The 20,479-nt window shown below is 52.2% G+C and overlaps 1 protein-coding gene across 3 annotated transcripts in view; it reads left to right on the plus strand.

The window, feature by feature from the left end:
- RALGAPA2 (Ral GTPase activating protein catalytic subunit alpha 2) overlaps positions 1-12,545 on the plus strand; it is a 280,276-nt gene extending 267,731 nt beyond the window's left edge. For 2 of the 3 annotated variants that reach the window (XM_068565247.1, XM_068565249.1), the window contains 2 exons: positions 6,233-6,266; positions 9,224-12,545. In XM_068565247.1, coding sequence (XP_068421348.1) covers positions 6,233-6,240 — 8 coding nt within the window. In that variant the 3' untranslated portion in view covers positions 6,241-6,266; positions 9,224-12,545. The other variant, XM_068565248.1, reaches the window with a different exon arrangement.
- Positions 12,546-20,479: the final 7,934 nt, after the last annotated feature.

Genomic DNA, 20,479 nt, shown 5'->3' on the forward strand with positions numbered 1-20,479 from the left:
GTCAACTTTGTAAAAATTTTTTTAAAAAAAGATTGCATGAAGCAGACAGCATTGACGTGGCCAGAGTTCATTTCTCAGCACCTGAGAAACCTAGTAGCGTCAGTGCAGAGAGTGTTGAGAATGAACAGGCAGAACCGTATCCTCTGACCGCTTCCAGAATATGAATCCCAGCTGCACAGGACACACTGCACCTACCTGGGCCCCCACGCGGGCCACCCAGCATCTCTCCTCCTGAGCGGGATCGGCTGATCCGTGTGGTCACCTGGGGGTGAGGAAAGCCGCCGGGTCTTCCAGGACCCTCTGGCAAGGTTCTGCCCTGCAGCCCTGATCCTGGGCGGGACCATGAAGCACACACTGCCTTGCGTGGCTGCAGAAGTGCGCCCGGGCAGACGGTGCAGCTGGCACTTGAAATGGGGTGATAGCGGCGGCCTCCCCAACATGGTGACGTTTGCGGGAAGCCTTGAGGGAGACAAGGGAGAATGAGCCATTTGGAATTTGGGGGAAGCAGTCCGGGCAGAGGGAACAGCGAGAGCAAAGGCCCTGAGGCAGGAGCTCTCCTGGCCCATGTGAGGAGCAGCGAGGAGCCCAGTGAGGAGGGGACGGAAGAGGAGGAGGATGGTCAGAGTGGCCCTCAACCCAGGCACAGACCTCAGCTGTTACTCTGGTGAGACTGGCAGCTCCCTGGGGGTGTGAGGCAGTGGGTGACATGTTGTGATTCTTATTTGAAAAGATCACTCTGGCTTCTGCGGGGCATATTCCTCAGGAGGGGTGGGCAGAAGACCAGCCGGGTAAAATGCATGCCCATCACCTGGCACGCAGCAGGCACATGGTGCATGTGTGACTAAGGAGTGAACGTGGGTGGTTCAAGAGCTGTTCTCCCCGGACCTTCACTGTGGGCCCACAAGAGAGGCCCCCAGAGAAGCCCCCTCAGCCCGGTGCCACGGAACGCGGCCCTAAGCCAGCCAGCACACGTGGAGGGAGCTCAGTGACACCCCTCCTTCAGGGGAACTGGGCGGGATTCTGACCTGTGCTCACCCCTTTAAGACCCCCAGACTCACACCAGAACCCACGAGCTTGCATGAAGGACCACGGTGGGTACCTCTCCGTCATCTAGAGAGACTTAACATGACTCCCAGTTACCCAGAAGGGCTGGAACATGGGGTGAGCTTCCCTGGCATTTCTGATAGAAATGGTCTCTAGAACAATCCATGGACAGTAATTCTTTACATCCCCGTGGGGATTTGCCGCTTCCTGCACACGCTCCCCACCGTCTGCCCTCAGCAGAGCAAGAGTGAGCCCTCCGGCAGTTTGGAGCTGTTCTCAGCCTTGGGTGTTTTTTGTTGTGTCAAGACCGGGGTCACGGCTTAAGTTTCTCCCAAACGAGACTCATCACCCACCGCAAAAGGACCCCTGCTTGTGGGAAACACGCTCACAGAAGTGAAAAGCGGGGTGCGGGGAGGAGCCCTGCCTTAGTGGCAAAGGCAAAATGTTCCTCCCCACAGGCAGAAAGGACGATCTCGGAGGCTTTGTGGTCTATACAAGGTGTAAGGTGGCAAATGCACCCCCTTTTCGGCACGGATAACTGAGAAATCCAACTGAAAGCTAACCAAAGTATTTCCTACATTAGAAGCGGGCAGCGCAGGAAGGTTTCACGTGTAGAAAACATCTTAGCTGTGGGCTAAAGCAGCTTCCTTCACATCTGAAGACCAAAGGACAGCTTTTATCTGTAGGACCCAGACAGCCCACTGCACCTTTACTGCTTCCTCAGACCAATACGGAGAACTCACCGTCCTCCCGCGAGTCACCACAGACATAACTGCTGTGTTTCCTGGAGCTGTTGATTACTGGGGAATTTAAAAACCAGTGCCCAGCAGCACACAGAATCCCGGTGTAATCCCGCCTCGCTGCCCAAGGCCACTCCTGAGTTTTTATAAAACAGACGAAGTTAGAATAAAGCTGGGAGACAACCTTGCAGGGAGAGCAGTGTGTCGCCCTAGGGGTAGCGCTGTTTGCTTTGCTTTGAGGATGGTTCGCCGTGTGTGGCGTGGCTCGGGAGGACCCTGGCTGGGGCTCCTGCTGAACCCCACAGCTGCCCCCGGCCCCCTGCCTCCCTGGGTCCCATGGGGGATTTCTCCCTAGAACTTGGAGCCACTTCTGTCGTTTCCCTCTTGGAAAGGCTCTGGCAGTAGTGGTGCCCAGGCCAACTTCTATTCTTTTTTGTCATTTTTGAAAAACAACGTTATTGAAATATAATTTGCATACCATACAATTCATCCATTTAAAGTATGCTACTCAGTGTTTTTAGTATATTCGCAAAGTTGTGCAACCATCACCACAATCTAATTTTAGAACCTTTTTTATCCCTCCTGAGAAACAAAAACATAAACCCACTAGTAGTCAATCCCCATTCCCCCCACCCCCAGCCCTAAGCAACCACTAGTCTACTTTCTGTCTGTCTGGATCTGCCTATTCTGGGCGTTTCGTGTACATGGCATCAGACAATACGTGGTCTTTGCTGACTGGCTTCTTTCACTTAGCACGTTCTCAAGGGTCATCCACGTTGTAGCCTGTATCAGTATTTTACATGTTTTTGTTGCCAAATAATATTCCATTGTAAGGGCAGAGCACACTTTGGTTCCATTCATCATGTGGTGGACATTTGGGCTATTTCCATTTTTTAGCTATCGTGAATATTGCTGCTATAAACATTTCTGTACTGTTTTTCCATTTTGAGATGTGAATAATTCAATCTGGTAAAATGAGCAGTCTCTCCATGGCCGGGAAGGACTGAGGTCTCCGTGTTCACGCTCCGTGAGCTAGCGGGAGGGTCTGGAAACATCTTTCTCCACGAGGGCCCAACAAGACATTAATTCTCAGTGTTTAGTTAAATTCAGTCATAGATGCATAAATGTACATTATAGTCATGGAAGGGGAAGAGAAAAATGCCAGACAGCGTTTTCAAGAACGTTCCACCCGCTGGCCAGGCCCCCGCACAGGCGGGTGGGCACAATGCACGCAGTTTCTCTGCCCGCCTGTCTCTCGGTCCAGCTGCCCTAGCTTTCTGCTTCAGAACCCAAGTTGATGGGCCAGACCAACGACCAAAAAGAGGAAGCCGAGCCCAGAGCCAAGTCCGGGGCCAGGACACAGCCCCTTCTGCTGGGTTGGAAATTCTGGAAGCCATCCTTGGGCCATTTGGAAATGGTAATTAGGCTGGCTAGCGCCCACTGGCCTTGGGTTGCCAGTGTTGAGTTGAGTGTGTAGGCTTACCCCGTCTACTGCTGCACCTGTTCTTGGTCCTCAGAGCCATTCCAAGGGGTCTGAATAGCCCAGACAGCTCTCTGATCTCCCGCTCGGTCTGCCTTCCTGCTGAGAGGGTATTTAGCGCTCGCCTAAAGCTGGAACCCCAGCCCACTGTTTCTCTCCCTCACCATGCCAGCTCTCAAAACCATTCCCTTCGCTAATTATCCTGAACCAGCTCGTCATTCCCCCCACTGACGGCTCAGTAACAAGGACCCGGGGAGAGCAGCCACTTTTCTTCTCTGACCCTGCCCAGCGTTATCCCAGGGGACAGTCCCGGACGGCAGCCTTGCCTCGGAGATAAGACGCCTGGTGCAAATCCTTGCTCTTTTGCGCTCCGGTGAGTACAGCCAGAGAAAACAGGCCACAGAAAGGCCCACCGGTTCTCGAAAAGCCTCCGACAGAGCTGCGTAGAGCACAGCAAATCTCCAACCAAGACGGTGGTCTCCTGTGTGTCTTGAAACCCTTGTGGATATCCAGGTGTCAAAGGAGTCTCACAAGGCCCAAGAAGTAGGACATCTTTCTCTAAAAGCGACTTCTGGAGTCTCCAGACACCCGCTCTGTGTCCGAGCCGCTGAGTGACTGCAGTTGGCCCGTTGGCATCCAAGTTACTCCTGAAGGGTCTCCCCAGGGGCGTCTCACTCAGCTGCTCTCAGATGTGAGCGGGGCCGACTCCTGATTCCCAGCACCACTCACGTGTAAGAAAACTCTGAATTTAAGATGCCTATTAACCCGTACAATCAGTGTTTCTCCACCTTTTATTCTTCCTGCCGCACCAGGGAGGCTTCTAAGACATTTTTATTTCCTAATTTGTCTCCTCCCCTGAAACACCACAGAAATGCCGTTTACCTGCATATCCTCTGTACTTCCATCTGCGCTTTATACAAATAAAGAGTAAGATATTTTTGCCCCCCAATGGCATGCCGTTAACTTCGCCGCCAAAGCTTCCAAAGGCAGGGGTTTCATCTGCTCTGTTCACCGCTGTCACCTGGAGCCTAGAACAGTACCTGGCACATACCAGGCACCCGGTTGATGAAATAATTAGGGTTTGTGTCTCCCATGCCTCTGGGCATCACGCAGCTCCAAGCACCGTGATCCCTTCTGGTGTCTCCACCACTGCCCAGGGTGGTGGGTACCTCTTGCTGACCCGCAGGGAGGCATCAGGAAGCTGACAGCCTGCTCCTCTGTGCCACGCACAGGGCCCCCGCCCTTTGGTAGCACTGTCTGTGTGTCAAGGCCAAGTGACATTTGAGCCCCATGGAATAATTACGGCAGCCCCCAACCGCCTCTGTTTTTGCATCTCCTTAGCTCCCCCCCATGGATTGGCAGTTCCTGAGACATTCTGTCTGGCCCAGCACAGCACACCGGGCTGCATCTGGGGACACACCGGGAGAGGGGCAGGCTGTCCTCATCAGCAATTACAAACAAGCCCTCCATTGTCAGACGCACCATCTGTCTGCTTGCTTCCACCAATCGGGTGCCTGTATGCCCAGCATCACCAGGGCCGAGGGGCTGCAGGGGAGGGGGACCGAGAAGCCCCTCCGTGGGGAGAGGGTCAGCAGCACGGGGCCCTGGGAAGCCCAGCCCCTCCACTGGAGGAAGACCCACCCAGAGATGTCCCACGATTGCCGTCTTCCAGGAGCACACGATGCATTGGGGGAAGACAGGCAATCTAGATCATCACGTTGTCTAAAGGTTCCTCGGAAAACATACCAGTCCAGCACCAGGAAGCAACCCTGCCCGAGAACTTCCTGTGCCCCTAGAGCTCGATCACCGTGTAAAGAAGGAGCCGTTAACAGTGGCTAGAAATCAAGTAAGACAGAGAAGCCTAGTGCATCATCACGATCAGTTATTTACCCTGAAGTTCCCAACCCCACATAATTTTCCGGGGTGGGGAGGAGTGAAATTTTCATTGATAGATTGTACAATACAGCTTCAGAGAAGCCCGGATTTCTTCCGGAGAGCCCCACCTAAGATCTGTCGGTGGTCCCTCCTCCGACGGCATCCGTCTTAGAAACTGGCCCTGGTCACCGTGCCTGCCTTGCTGGCGAGGTCGGCAGACAATCCAAGTTTACAACGGCGGCCGGACGGACAGCAGTCCGTGTCATTGATAAATGTCCTTTGTCCGGATATGATGGTGGTCTAGTGACACTGAATTCAGGAGCATTGTGGCGGTTAGGTCCCCTGACGCGGAAAGAGGCTGCGTTTGCTAAGGAAACCCACGTGGGAAATAGGATGGCCGTGGTGAGGGGGGAGTGGGGTGGTTAAGAAAAACTATCACAAAGCACGAAAGAGCTCAGAGCCTCTCTGGGGTCTGGCAGGACTGCTGGGGTCCTGCTCCTCTGTGCGCGAGGGTCCGATGTCGCCTCTGCAGGGTCCCTTTCGCGGCCACACCCTGCACAGCACACTGCGTGCTTCCCCCCTGGGGACTGTCACATCGCAGGTGCCACCCGTACTGAACTAACACACTGCACACCACTCAAAACCTGTAAAATGAAACTTGGAGACATGTAAACTTGTACACTTAGAGGGTGTCAGTTATTTTTTCAAGGCAGCCATAGAATTCCAACTGCTGGTCTTGAAAACTCTTCTCTTTGACTGTATCTTAGACCAAATATTTAGGTAACATCAGGCAGCAGGGACAGGATACCAAGGTCAGTGCCACCCAGTGTCTGTGGGGCTCCCAAGGGCATCTGTCACACATCCTGGGAGAGCTAACGTTACCTTCGTTTCACACCTATCTGGGTGACACCAGCTAGAATTCTGTCCTGCCGAGGGACTTGTAGGGGAGTTTCCAATTCGTGATGATCTCTGAAACTGCAAGAACGCTCAGGCCGCCCAGGAATGAACGTATTTTTAGCACTGTGCTCATAGCAAGTTGGGCTGTGCGTGTGCCAGGCTCGCATTCACTTCATTTTATGTTCTTTCCCTTCAGATACGTAAAGGCCTCGGCGCAGTATTTGTACAAGGTAAGACTGACACTTCAGCGGATTTGCCAACCACCCTGCTCATTCACTAACCCATCTCCCTCCGTGTCTGACTCAACGCTGAGATGCCCCACAGGTTCCTGCCTCCTGCTCCTCCACAGGGGCTCTGCCCTGCGTGTCTGCACTGCCCGCCCACCCGGGAAACCCAGCCTGGCCTTTCTTCGGCCCCTGGACTCCGGGTGGAATCCAACACCAACACCTGCCATCCCAGAAAATGTCTTTGTCACCCGCCCTTTTGTGTGCGGGGCCTCGGGGAGCCAGTGGACCCGGGGCCGCCCCCTTTTTTGTCGCCGAGCCCGGAGGAGCAGGGTCTTGAGATGGGCCGATAAGACACAGCACGTGCGGGCTGGCCTTTGACCACTGGCCTTAATGGGGCCTCCGAGGCCTGGGCTGGGGAGGGCAGGTCATCCCGGGTCTGCTGAATGGAACAGCTGGGAAAGGAAGAGCAGACAAAAGCTGGGGGAGCTCAGAGGGTGGAGAACCCCGGGATTGCTGTAGTTTAGGACCCAGAGGGCAGGCCAGCCACGGCAGGTGTGACCTCCGTGGGCCTCCCCTTTCTGCCCCGGTCTGGGGTCCAGGCCCTTCCTGTGTGCCCCGATGGACGGCAGACACCCTGCAGCAGTGCTGCAGAAAAGCCTCTCGGGTTGGCCTGGGCTGTACCCACTCGTGGGCTCATAGGTGGAAGGGAGACCAGATGATGAGGAAGATGATGGGGCAGGTCAGGGAGCGAGCTGTCATTTATCAACCGCGTCACCCACAGTGGAGCCGCAGCACAGATGCCGTCACTGCCTGAGTAGATGTGGAGGGGAAGTTAGGGTCTAGATTTCTTGGTTTAGCCGAAGCACCGCCCACCTCCCCCAGGCGGGGCCACTGCCACTGACCCTCCAACCCAGCTGCCCTTTCTTAGCCCCTCAGCCACAGAATTGCCCCAACCCCGGGCTCACTGGGGCCAGCCCCCAGGGCGACACGAGCCACAAAGCCCAGGTGCCCATGTCGGCCGGGCAGAGCAGCTGTACAGTCCCCTCCAGCAGTGGGGATTCATGCAAAAGCCTTTATTTGCTGGGACCCCGTATCCACACGTGTCGTCCTGCTCCTCCACAAAGGTGGCCAAGTGGGGCTCCAGTATCCTTTGAACAGACCCCCGGCTTCCAGCACGAGGAAAGGCCAGGTGGGGGCAGCGGCTGTCAGCCGCCAGGAGTGGAATCGCCCCCTTTGCGGCCGGCCTGCTCGGTCCGCAGCTGCCACCTCCCCATCAATCACGGGGTGCAGTGGGCACGACAGGAGCCAGGGGACGGGCCAACGGAAAGGTGGGGACTGGAGGAATGCCAGGGGCGTACAGGGCAGGCTCCTGCTCGGGCGTGACCTTCCCAGGGCCCCCGGTGGTGGGGCCCCTGCCCTCAGATGCACGAAGGCCGCTTTGCTGCAAGAGCTTCGCAGCTCATTGAAGTTGCTATCACCCTGCCCACGAGCCACGCTGCAGTGCAGGACCGAGAGGCGCCCCCTCCTGCATCCCTGGTGAGGGTGGAGAGTTAAATGTTTCCCTTCTGGTCCAGAAGTACTCTCACTTAATATCAGGTCTTTGAACATCACTTTATCTCTTTCATTTACTTGCTTTTTTTTGGGAAGGGGGTCCCTCTCCCAATCGATCTGATTACATAGTGGGTGGGGTGGTTCCTAGTTAATAACGTGAAGTCTTGTACAGTTCGAAGTGAAGGTATTCAAACTGGAATCGTACCTGGGATTCAGTCAGGGCTGTTCGCCTTGCGGCCCGCTCCCCTGGGCTACATGCTGATGCTATGCCCGCCTCTGGCTCCAGGGTGATGGGGCGATGTAGCCAACACCGTCTCCGCCTCGGATGGTGATACAGCTCTGCTGCTTTTAGCGAAAGCAGCCTGTTTTCAAAGACGAAAACAGCAGGAGAGAGACCCACAACTCTTCTCTCTGCCCGACCTTCCTGGGACCAGAGGGAGGAGACAGAAGCGCGGGCTGGGGGACCTTAAGGAGCTGAATTTCGGAACAGCACCGGGGAAGGTGGCCTCCTTGGGTCCAGGCGTGTTTGCAGGTATTGATTCCAGAGGCTTTCCCTGGAAACAATGAGGTCAGGTCCGAAAATGACAGAAGATGCTGTGTGTGAATAAGGTCACTTGCGTAAATTAATTTCAAAGGCCAGTAATGATAGAAATGGCAGAAGCCAAAGCCCCAGAAGCGAAGGATGTCGGGAGAAGGTTAGAAAGCCTGCTTTTGAGGAAGCTGGGGTGAAGCCCAGCAGGGTTTAAAAATAGGTTATTAGGAGGGTGACGAAACGGTCCTCCCTCGAAGCACTGCCCAGGGGACCTGCCTCAGCAACAGCGGCCCGGTGTTGCAGCAGCGGGCGCCTGGGTTCCTCCGAGCAGCCCTGGGGACTGGGGGCGCAGCGGGCACGCAGGCTTCAGCTTCATTCCTTTTTCCCTCTGGAGCTAAACAGCTGTAGGCGCTTCTGGACGCATTCAATTAGTCCTGACCTCCTGTCTCAGACCCCTTGGGGAATAATCGAGTTGTAACTCCTGGTGTAAAGTATCAGCATGTAGATCCGTGTAAGTAATAACACCGACCGATCCACAAGCTACCCCTGAAGTTTTTCTTGCTCTTTCATTGACTCTGGGCAGTGCTGTTCCATTGGCTCCCCCTGTTCCCCGCACTGTCGTCAGTGCCTTTTCTCTTCCTTCTTTATTGCAGATTGGACGGTAAGGCCCAGTGAATTTCAAAAAGATTCATAGCTCCTTTTATGCTGCAGGAAAGTCCAGAGCAAAGGCTGGGAAGAAAGACCTTGGTCTGTGGGTTCATTCAGCAAACACCTCTGCACGCGCAGCTCCGGGCGGGGGTCCAGCCCTCTTCCAGGGGCCGTGGCACGTCCTCCCTCCAACCTGTGCCCACGTGGGCCTCCCTCTGCTTCCTTCCAGGGCCCTGGCTGCCAGGCTGAGCCTCCCGCACGGCGCCTCTCGGGGAGGGGGAGATGGCTGAGAGTCCCCCACTTCCCCACCCGAACCCCCAAACCCAGACTTTGGGAACATCGCTGCCCTGCTGGTGCCCTCAGCTGGTCTTCTGAAGTTGAAGAGGAATCCCACCGAAATGCTGCGGATCAGACTTTCAAACTGATCCGCATCAGTGGCATCTCAGGAACCTTGGCGGTGGCATCTCAGGAACCTTGGGCTTCGAAAGAAGAAAAGAAAAAGTTGCCAACCACCGGAGACTCGCCCACTGTCACGCGGCGCCGGTGGGGCTGCCCTAACAGAGGAAAAAGGAGAAGGTTCCGGGCTTTCCGGGAGGGCGGGGGGCAGCTGGCTCTGTCCCCCGGTCGTTTATAAACCCATCATGTTTCACCGAGGGGCCGGCCAAATGCCTGTCAGGTTGTTGGAGGAACGTTCCCTGCCTTGATTTTGCTCGTTCTTCTTCTGTTAGGATTTATGGTAGTCCAAAATTTCATCATCATGGAAATTGGCTTTCCCTAGAGTCTCGAGCCCGGGAGAAGTTTTACCTCCGTTGCTGTGTGTATTCCACCTGGTTCCTGATGCCCGCTAAATGGGGAGAGGTTTCCTGCCCCTGGCCCTGCTGGAGGCCCTCCAGGTGATGACGGTGAAGCTTCTATCACAGAGCGCTCAGGTGATTCTAGAAACACAGGGTCCTGTCCCTGCAGAGCTCCCTTCCAGGCTCCTCCAAAGGCTTTGCCCTGTGGTGCCCTGCCGGCAGGGGCCTCACACACGTTTCCTGACACACAGAGCTTTAGGGTGACAGATCCCGAGCAGAGGGTGTGTGATCCCTACTTTGTACCCATTTGCCTCCCCAAGGAAGGCCTGTTGCATCTTTTTAAAAAAAAGAGAAAGAAAGAAAGAAAGCCCCACCTTCCGTCTGTGCTTGCCGGGCACTCTTGCTGGGGTCAGGGTGTTGGATGCAGGCCCTCTGCTTGTCATCTAGGCCCTCGGGCCATCTGCGGAGTAAGCCCGGGGCTCAGAACAGGGGAGCCACCAGCTAAGGGCTTGGAAAGGTCTCCGTGCAGGTGCTTCCCCGCCCTCCCCTACCCTCCGCCTCTCCACTCTTGCCCTCACCTGTGCACACCCCCAGCCTGCCTTGGCCACCTTCCTGCTGAGCCCACTCACCCGCAGAGCTGCCGTTTTCCCTGACCACCCAGGTCCAGGTGGCTGGGCTGGTGCCCGACGTTGGCAGGAGAGGTGGGCAGACCCAGGAGCCAGCCTTGGTGTGGGGACAGTGGAGAAGGCTTTCCTGGAAGGAGGGGACTTCTAATTCTCGAGGGAGCTTGTTCTTCTGTTTTACAGAGGACTGCAGGTAGGACTTGAGGCCAGGCCCACAGAAAGGGGCGGCTCAAGCACCGTTGGGACCTGAGAGCACCAGGTTCATTCCAAACAGAAGCAGCGCTCCGGGCTGGCCTGTAAACGGGGCCGATTTGTTGCCTGATTGGGGGCTTAGTGGCAACATAAAGGGTGACTGGAAGTGACAGCCTTTTCTGCTGTGTTAGCAGCTGTCACGATTCTCATCTTCCCGGGCACCCCCTCCCCGACTTTAAGTGCTGTGGGCTCTCTGCTTGGTGTGCTTTGGCCCACGTGGCTCTGGACTCAGCACTCCTGCCGCTGCTCCACGTGGTACCTCGTTCCTGCGGGAAGGGCATCGCGTGCTCCCGGCCTCCCGAGTGCCACGTAAGCTCTAGCTTCTGGGAGAATGTGTCACCTTCAGGCTCTAGAATACCCCTGTTGCAGAATTCTTGGATTTAGTCAGTGTCAGGATTCAGAATCGTATTGAACCTACCCGGACTCCTGCACCATGCTTCCATTTCATCTCCAGGAACCAGTCCTGACCTGGAGTGGGAAATCCGGTTGTAGGTAGCAAATAGGTAGACCTTCCTATAATCCCTAATGATTTTTGGCAGCCCCATGACCCTAGAGGACAGCCAGAAGTTTTATGGCTCTTTGCAGTAACAGCTTTGGTTTGGAGATTTGGAACCGGGAGACAGGAACTCTAGCGACCAGTTTTGCTTGCACTCACATGCACTTGAATCGTTCTTGTTATTTGGGGTGGAAAATTGAAATGATCAAGTTTTTTTTTTTTTTTTCACTTAGAAAAGCAAATATTGAGCTTCTGTAATAAATGCCTTTCAGCAAAATTGCCGAGGGTCACTCATCCGGTGGGGACCCCACCTGAGTCACAGTGCTGCCTCGTCACATTAGTAGGTCAGCCATCTGTAAACAAAAGTGGCCCTAAGTGGCCCAAAACAGATAAGACTTGCTGGCTTCCAGGCAGGGCCAGGCCAGTCCCCTCACTTCTCTGCACGCTGATTTCCATCTGAAGCAAAGATGTTGTTCTATAGTCTCACTGAGTAGGTTTTTGTACTTAAAAAAAATAGTAATTCCACAAAATGATGACATTTTAAGTGGTAAAACCTTAAGTAGACAGCAGTGAGGACTTGTAGCTAGGGTAAGCGACTGTCACAGCGTCTTCCTGCGGTTAAGGCTGCAGTTCCCAACGGCCACTGGGAAGAAGGGGGTTTCAGCCTTGACCCTGTGAGAGAGGCTGGCTTATGGGACCTTAGCCTTACCAACAAGATCATGCGGATCGGTAGACAATGCAAATCACGTCTTCCTGACCTTCCTCAGGTGTGACCACCTGTGCTTCATTTACTGTCATATCTGTATCATCTGGAGGTTTGAAGGATGCTTTCATGTTTACTGTGATGTCATAGATGTAACTGTGCTACCTTCATAGCTACTGAAGGGGAATGTTCCACATCCGAAGGGAAATTCAGCAGGAAACAACAACCTTTTAGTTGCACTCAGTACCTATGTATGACATACACATTAAGTGAATGTTTTCTTATGTTTTCAGGTCTACAATATTTAGTACATGTAAATGAGGACGAAATTTGATAAACATGGTAAATTAAGTTATAGGGTGTCATTTGATTTCTATCTTGCTGTCTCTTGTTATTTAATTTTCCTGATGCTCCGCATCTGGGCTTATACCTCCATCGGTGTAGACCTTGCCTGTAACCCACTTGGCAGGCATGTTGCCCCGTGGCGAGGGGCGACCCTCGCCCGGAGAAGCACACGGCTCACCGATGGCCACTACCTGACTCTCCAGTTTTCCCTCTGTCTTTAATTCTCATTTACTGTGACGACTTAATAAAGTAGAAACACAGTACTCATGTGCCACATGTTTCTCTTATTTGCATTATAGTTTGTAGGAAAATAAAGTTTATCCTGGCATCTAACAAAAGATGGTTTACATTTTCATCAGACGAAGTCGTTCAAAAGCATTTTTTTGAACCAAAGCCTTAATATGTATCCAAAATGGTAGCCAGTATGGATACAGGGAGGTTTGCCAATGGATTCATGTAAAAATTGACCTCTCAGTTCATACCCTGGAATGCCAAGACCAAGCATCATTGATCTCCTATATCCAAGTCCCTCCTGTTTTCGTGATTAAGTAGCCGGGTGTGTATCAAAGCCCACAGTGAGCCCCGGCCTGGGCTCCCGTCTCTCAGGGCAGCCTCTGCAGCCTTCCAGAGGTCTGGAGTCCCTGACCCTGCTGAGCAAGAGGCCAGCTTTGAGGGTTTGTCTTGTGAAGAAGTGGTAGGCAGGATGTAATAACGCCTCCTGTTGGTGTGCTGAAGCCCGGTTGTGGCCCCAACTCAGGACTCCAGCCACGTTCGGACCACCTGGCCAGGTGGCCCCTGCCAGCATCCTGAGCTACTCCCAGGCTCTGGACAGCAGGGAACTTCCAGGACATTAGACAGTCAAGCTTTGTAAAAAGCATCCATTCGTCCATCTGCAAATATTTGTTGAGTACCTATTACTTACAAGACATTTAGTGACCTCCACAGGGATCCAGCTGCCTTCCTGGGAGCCGAGTAGAGCCTGAATCCATTTGGCTTTTTTTAGCTTTTGACTGTTAGCAAGAGCTCGCTTGAAGGTATGTTGTGCCTTTAATACTTGGTCCCTCATAAAAGGAAGCCGGATGATTTTATTCGTTACAGAGGCTTCGTAAGATGCTGAGTCCTACCCAACCCCCCACCTAGATTCCGATCATCAGGTCTCGGTAGAAACCCATCGTCTGTTTTTTTCAAGCCCCCCAAGCATTCTGATCTGCAGAAGGATTGCGGTTGAGGCGCTTGGACCAGCCCCATCGAGATGCATTGGGCAGCCATCACCTGCAGTCCCTCCCGCATGTGCATCTTGGAGGGGCCGGGAGTGTGGGGCGTTGGGGAGACCGAGAGCGGCTGGCTCAGGGCAGCACCTGCCCTCCTCTCTAGATGCAGATGTTTGTATTTGTTCACTTCTGTACACCTTTGAGGTAGTGCTGTGGTCCTGTGTCTGTGTGTAAACTAAATCGGGGCCACTTTATTTATTAAACAGTTTATGTCAAGGGGAACTCTTATCGTTCACCTTCTTTCTATAGATGGCAATGGTTTTAATTGCCTTTCATTTTTCAAATCAAAAAGCGGAAGTCATGAATGTGGAGCCCAGTGGACGTGCTCTGGTGCACCCGGCTCACCAAGGCCCAACTGTCTAGTTGGAAGGGCCATCCCTCCACTCCCACCACCTCCTTCTACAGCTGTTGAAACCCAGGCTCCCTGGGGCCCCGCAGCTGGAAGGTGGGGCTCCAGGCAGGGGCCCCATTTCTTGATGACACCTCTCTCAGTAGCAGTCGCTGTTCTTAACCAGTGTACACGTTCCTTTCAGCTTCGTGAAAATGTAGCTTCGTGTTCCTTTCAGCCACCAGACACGTTTCCCTGAGGCCAAGTCTGAAGCCACCTGGCGGTCCTCATGTAGACCAGGCCCAGCGAGGACCAGGGAACTTGTTTCCCGGGAGACCCTCCCTGTGGGCAGAGAAGAGGACACCGGGCCTGGCCTTTCTCTGGGGCCCCAGGAACTGCTGGATGGTACCTCTCTGGAAAGACGAATTGCTCACATCTTCAGATCTGAACAGTGGGCTTCTGGCGAAGAACCCGGAGCGGGAGCAGGCTTCCCAAGCTTGGCGGCGGTGATGCCTGGGCAGGCCTGCCACCCTCTGGAAGGACCCCTCTGCTCTCTGTGCACGCACAGCCTCAGAGTCATTGAGCACTCGGGGAAGTTTGGCCAGAATTTTCTGTTCATTGTCTCCCGAAAAAAGTTCTATGTTCAGGAGTTCAAGGGAAAGGAGGGAAAGACACATCAATGGCCTCACATGCCCTTAGGGAAAGAAGCCTGCTCCCAAGACCTACATCAGAGGTTTTTTGTACTTGGCTCCAGCCACACCTCCTGCCCAGATAACAAAGCACGGCCAGCTGACACCCCAGGGCGTCAGGGGCATCTATAATCATAGGCATACTCTCTTCCCTAAATCAAACGCTCTCCAATTCACCCTCCACTACAATCCAACAGCAGCAACAAAAGCAGCAGGAGCTCTGAAATGATACTTTCTGAGTAATAGTAAAGAATTTTCTGGAATTGGAGATTACTTCTTTTTTGTCGTGAACATTTTAATTGAAAAATACTTCTGCTACCTAAGTCTCCACTAGCCTACGTTAAATTGGATGAGATGAAAGGGGTGAGAATTTATAACCAGCTGTCATGGTAAGAGATATTTGTCTGGAAGATTCTGCCTCTTACAGAACAAGGGAGAAATTAGGAATTCTCCCTGGCGGTCCAGTGGTTAGAACTCCGTGCTTTCACTGCCAAGGGCGCGGGTTCGATCCCTGGTCGGGGAACTAAGATCCCACAAGCTGCACGTTGGGGCCAAAAAAAAAAAAAAAAATTAGGAATTCTCAGCAGCCTCCCTTCTGGACCATGTCAGATATAAAAACACTGACTAGATTCTTTTTTTAAACATTCAAAGTAAAATATTCCCACCACAAATATCAGATGACATTGTATATGTGATCAAAATTCTATTTTTAACATTATTTTAGGAAATAAAGAAAAAAATGAATAAATTCTGTCTGGGACAAGAATACGGTTCCCTGTGTGTCCCGGTGTAATTTTCAATCTTCCACTTATATGTCCCACCTCACCCTCTAGCAAGACACGTGTTGGGTTTGACGGAGAATCTTTTCTATAAAGAGGTCACACTCACCAGCTTCCACCTTGAAGTGGGATCCTGGAGGCCTGAAAATTAGAGTGTGGCTCTCGGGCGGGTGTGAAGTGGGCAGGGGCTTGCTACTAGAGCTCCTGAATGGATCTTTCGCACTTCAGAAAGGAGCCTGGCAAAGAAAAGCTTTTTTCCATGAATACTCGGGGACTGCCCTCTGCTGCTCCGATGGCAGAGGTGAGCACTTGTGATCAATATTCCCTCAGAAAAGGCCGCTGGGCTAAGTGCAGGCAGAGGGCTCCCAGCAGGCCTCCCTCCCTCCCAGCAGGCAGAGCACCCGCAGCAAAGCTTTCCCCCCGCCACGCGCCCCCAACACTTGGAACCGGCGAGGGTGGCACGTGAATGGCATCACCTCCCCCTTCCTTAAAAAACCGTCACCTCGTCCTCCATGTTGATGGCTGGTTATGGGCCACTGGAAACAGCTACGTCCATCCCCTTCCTCCAGGGAAATTGTGGCATCTTCATTTTAGGCACCGGGAAAAGGAAGGCCTGCCGCTGTTCCCCCTGAAGGAGAGGGCAGTGCCGGGAAGAAAATGCAAAACGGTGGCTTCTCTTAATCGAGGAAGATTGATTACTGATCAGCATTGAGATTTTAATGAAATAGCCAAAGTATAGATTTGTACTTTACACCGTGGGTTCTATACTTTTTTTCCTTCTAAAACTAAACATCTGCCCACTGCCCGTCAAACCCCCGATCAATAAACAGATTCTCTGCAGATTAATGCAAAGACACAGGCTTTCCTTTTTTACAGAAATAGCATTTGACAACACACATCATTCTATAGCTTTCTCTTTAAGCTTTGCAATATGTCATGGGCACCCCTCCCTTAATTTACCCTTTTAATAGTTGCGGGACTTCCCTGGTGGCGCAGTAGTTAAGAATCCACCTGCCAGTGCAGGGGACATGGGTTCAAGCCCTGGTCCGGGAACATCCCACATGCCACGGAGCAACTCAGCCCGTGTGCCACAACTACTGAGCCTGCACTCTAGAGCCTGCGAGCCACAACTACCGAGCCCATGTACCGCAACTACGGAAGCTGGTACGCCTAGAGCCCGTGCTCCACAGCAAGGGAAGCCATCGCAGTGAGAAGCCCGCGCACCGCAACGAAGAGTAGCCCCCGCTCGCCACAACTAGAGAAAGACCGCGCAGCAGTGAAGACCCAATGCAGCAAAAAAAAAAAAAATTAATTAATTAAGAACAAATAGTTGTATATTATTCCTTAGTGTAGACACACTTTTCTTTACTCAACCATCTGTGGACATGTGGGTGGTCTCCAATGTTTGTTATAACAAGTGCACCTGTGATCAACACCATCTCACCTTATAGTTAACATATAGCCGCTGCTTTTATTTCTGTAAGTTAAATTCCCAAATGTGAAATTACTGAGGCAGAAGGTAGATGTAATTTCTTTGTGAATGTTATAAAATTATTTTATCTTTAGCTTCCTGTTGATTTTTAGTGGAGCTGAATATTTTCTCACGTTTCTTTGCTAACTATAGGTCCATATTTGTGAATTGTGCATTTACTTCTTCTATTAATCTGTTACGATCTTTATGTTTTTCTTCTCAGTTTTTATGAGCTTTTATGCAATTAAGTTTGTAGCAAAACATACTTTTTCATAGTTAGCTCTTAGTGTTCACTATTTTTTCAAGTAAAAAATGTAAAGTATGCAAAAAATTAAAATTAAAGAGAGTAGATGTAATTTTAGCCCTAATAGGCTATTTGGTCATTTTAGAATTCTCTAAAGTCAGCTTTGGGGGGTCTATAAAAAAGCGAAGCGGAGACCAATCTCTTCCCATGTTTGCAGGAGGGAACTTATTAAGTTACCCACCTGCTTAAGAAAAGGAAACGTTGTTTTAAAGGGGGCACCCAGGTAAAAGGCAGGATTTCAGCCGCGATAAAATGAGGCCTTTATTGACTAAAGAAAGTGAGGCCTCCATTCGGCTTACTGCCCCCAACACGCCCCATGTTTCCATCCATGATGGCACTCCAAGGAATTTCCTGACTTTGAAGATGGTTCTGAAAATACTATGTGCATCAAAACACACCATGAATTCACCTTTTATCGTAGATGGAGAGGAACACGAGCCTGGGAGTCAGATAGCACTGCCTTCAAATTCCTGCTGCATGCTCCCTGCGTGACCTCGAGCCCTTGAATCCCAACCATTCCGACTCTTGTTTCCTCACCTGCGACTTAGGGTAATAATACTGACCGTGGTGGCCGGCCTCAAAGATGGCCCCAGGGACCATCACCCCTAGTGATCACACCCTGTGTGGTCCCTCCCACACTGATTCAGAGTGGACCAGGGGGACCAAGAGAACACAGTACAAGTGATGTTGTGAGTCTCCCAAGTTCAGATCATAAAACATTGCGGCTGCCACCTTGGCCCCTTGGATGGCTTACTCTGGAGAAAGGCACGGTGAGGGGAGGACACTCGGGCAGTGCTGGGGAGACCGACAACCGTGGAAGGTGGCCATTCTGGAAGCGAAGCCTCCAGTCCATCGAGCCCTCACTTGACTACAGCCCCAGGCGACATCTAATGGTAACTTCACGAGGGACCCCCAAGCCAGAACCACCCAGCCGGGCTGCTTCTGAATTCCTCACCCACTGAAACAATGAAATATAATAAATGACTATTGTTGTTCTAGGCCACTAAGTTTTGGGGTGATTTGTTGTTCCACCGTTGAAGTAACTGGGACATTGACCTAGTGGTTGTTTGGAAGAGGCTGATGTACAGAAAGCACGTACATAGGACACATCCTGATGGTGCTTTAAGTGGCGCAACGGGTAAGATGATGACCCCATTCCTCCGGACCCTGACCACATCACTACACAGGGAGAATGCTGGGCCAGGGAGCCAGAGACCCAGGTTCTGGTCTCCCTACGTCTCAGACAATGAGCCTTGTGATGTAGGGCAAGGCATTCAACATTCACAAGCATTTCCCTCATGTCCAGATTAGTGAGTCTGAATACTTTCCATACAGAGTTGATGTGAAGACTGAATAGAAAAAACACATTCAGGCGCCTGGAAACCAGACAATGCTCTAAAAATGAAAGGTGTATTCCAGTTATCTGCTGCTATACAACACATCACCTTAAAACTTAGTGATTTAAAACAACGATCACTTTATTACTCTCTCATGGTTCTGGGGTGATGGGGCCCAGCTGGGCTGCTCTGCCCTGGGCTCTCTCGCGCAGGTGTTCCCAGGCGATGGAGGGGCCAGAGTCAGGGGCTCACCTCCTCCCTGTGTGTCTGGGGTCCATCCTGGCTGTTGACTGGGATCTCATCTCGGGCCGTCAGCCCAGCACCTACGTGTGGCCTCTGTGTGCAGCTTGGGCTTCCCCAGAGCTTGGAGTCTGTGAGCACCAAGGGCTCCCCAGGGAGAAGCTGCTGCCCTTTCCTATCCTGGTCTCAGAGTCACACAGAGTCACTCCCACTGCATTTGATTCAAGGAAGCAGTCACAAAGGTCTGCTCAGCTTCAAGGGAGGGACCCAGACGCCACCTGTCAGTGGAAGGTGCATCAAAGAGTTGGCGGAAATATTTTTAAAACCTACATCAGCAGGCGTTAACATTCTATACAATTTTAAATCAGTATTCTCTCCCATCCAGCGGATGGAGCTGATGGAGATCAAAGAACTTCAAATAACAATGATCATGAGCAAGTTCTCACCAGCACTTGACCTGAATAACACAATCTCCACAGCAGCGTGGGCGGTACTTGGATGCAGATGGCCAGATGCACCCTGGCCAGCTGAAGGAAATAATTTACTCAGGGCTCTTGACTACCACACAGACTGTGCCGGGGGGCCGCACGATCAGACTTTGGGGCTAAAAGAGCCAGGAACAACATCCAAATCACCCTGCCAGACAAGTCCCACTGCAGCTCACACCAGGGCGCTGGGCCTTCCCCACGGCCACCTCCAAGAAACAAGGATCAAGGCAGGGGCCTGCTCGTGGGATCAGAATCCGCTGCTTCACGGCGACTCAACTGTGAGTCTCAGGCGTCGCCCTTGCTTGAGGCTGAGCAGGGATGCCTGGCGCCCTGGGCTCAGGGCTTTTTCCTTCTCTCGCTCTTGCCGGTTGCCATGGTTCTGGGCTGGCCTGTTAACTTGCCTGCAGGTGTCAACTAGTAAGTGGTTTCCACAACCAAGTGCTTTTAGAGCCGGAGTGGAGGCGGCTGGGGCGTGCTGGCGCTGGGTGATGTCTTCGCTGCGGTGCTGCTTCAAACGCCATCCTTCACAAGGGACTCGTGCGTTTCACCGTCTTACGGTTTGCACCTGGAGCACGTTAAAGCAAAGTGAAAATGGTCCAGAATCTGCGAATTTGGTACTGCGATCATGCCAGCGTGATAGCCTTAGTTACCGTCGTGGAGGGCTAACTTAACCTGTGTCTCAGGAGTGTCAGTTATTTGAGTTTGCAGGTTGGGTAGTATAGAACTCAGCAATTTCTCCAATGGAAAAGATAGGAGGTGACTTGAAAGGATGACCTACTCGGCTCCTCTCTCTCCCTCTCACCGGGTGGAATTTTCAGGCTATTATTTTGGAGTCAAATTGCCAAAACACAAATCAGTTGTTTCCACGATGTGAGATTAGAACCATATATGTCCTTATGCTGTCACATCACGCTCCATGCCTAGGTAGCCCCTTGACAAGGAGATGGAGTCAAGACTTTTGCATTTTACTCTTCAGTTGAATTCTCCCACACGAGCACATCTGCCCCTGCCTCCCTACCCCCGAGAGTTTATCTCTATGAACCAGTGTCCTTGCTCTCAACTAAATTTCCCCACTTCCTGGTCATGTCACCTCTTAGGGCCTTCCGTTTCCCCATCAATACAGCCTCACAGAGTAATTGTGAGAAATCAGCGAGTAATTCATGTCAGTGATAAGGGCTCAATGACTTTTCACTGATAGTATTGTTACAAATCAATCCATCATTAGTCAGGGTTAGTGGCCTCTGGTTAAGACTTCAAGCCGTCAACTCTTCTCAGGCCAAACTTCCTGTTGGCGGCAACAGCTGGGAACACTCTGTGTGTGATGGAGACCCCCAAACTCCACCAGCGCACATTAAACACCAGCAG

The sequence above is a fragment of the Eschrichtius robustus genome, chromosome 16, assembly GCF_028021215.1.
Source record: "Eschrichtius robustus isolate mEscRob2 chromosome 16, mEscRob2.pri, whole genome shotgun sequence".
Classification (NCBI taxonomy): Eukaryota; Metazoa; Chordata; class Mammalia; order Artiodactyla; family Eschrichtiidae; genus Eschrichtius; species Eschrichtius robustus.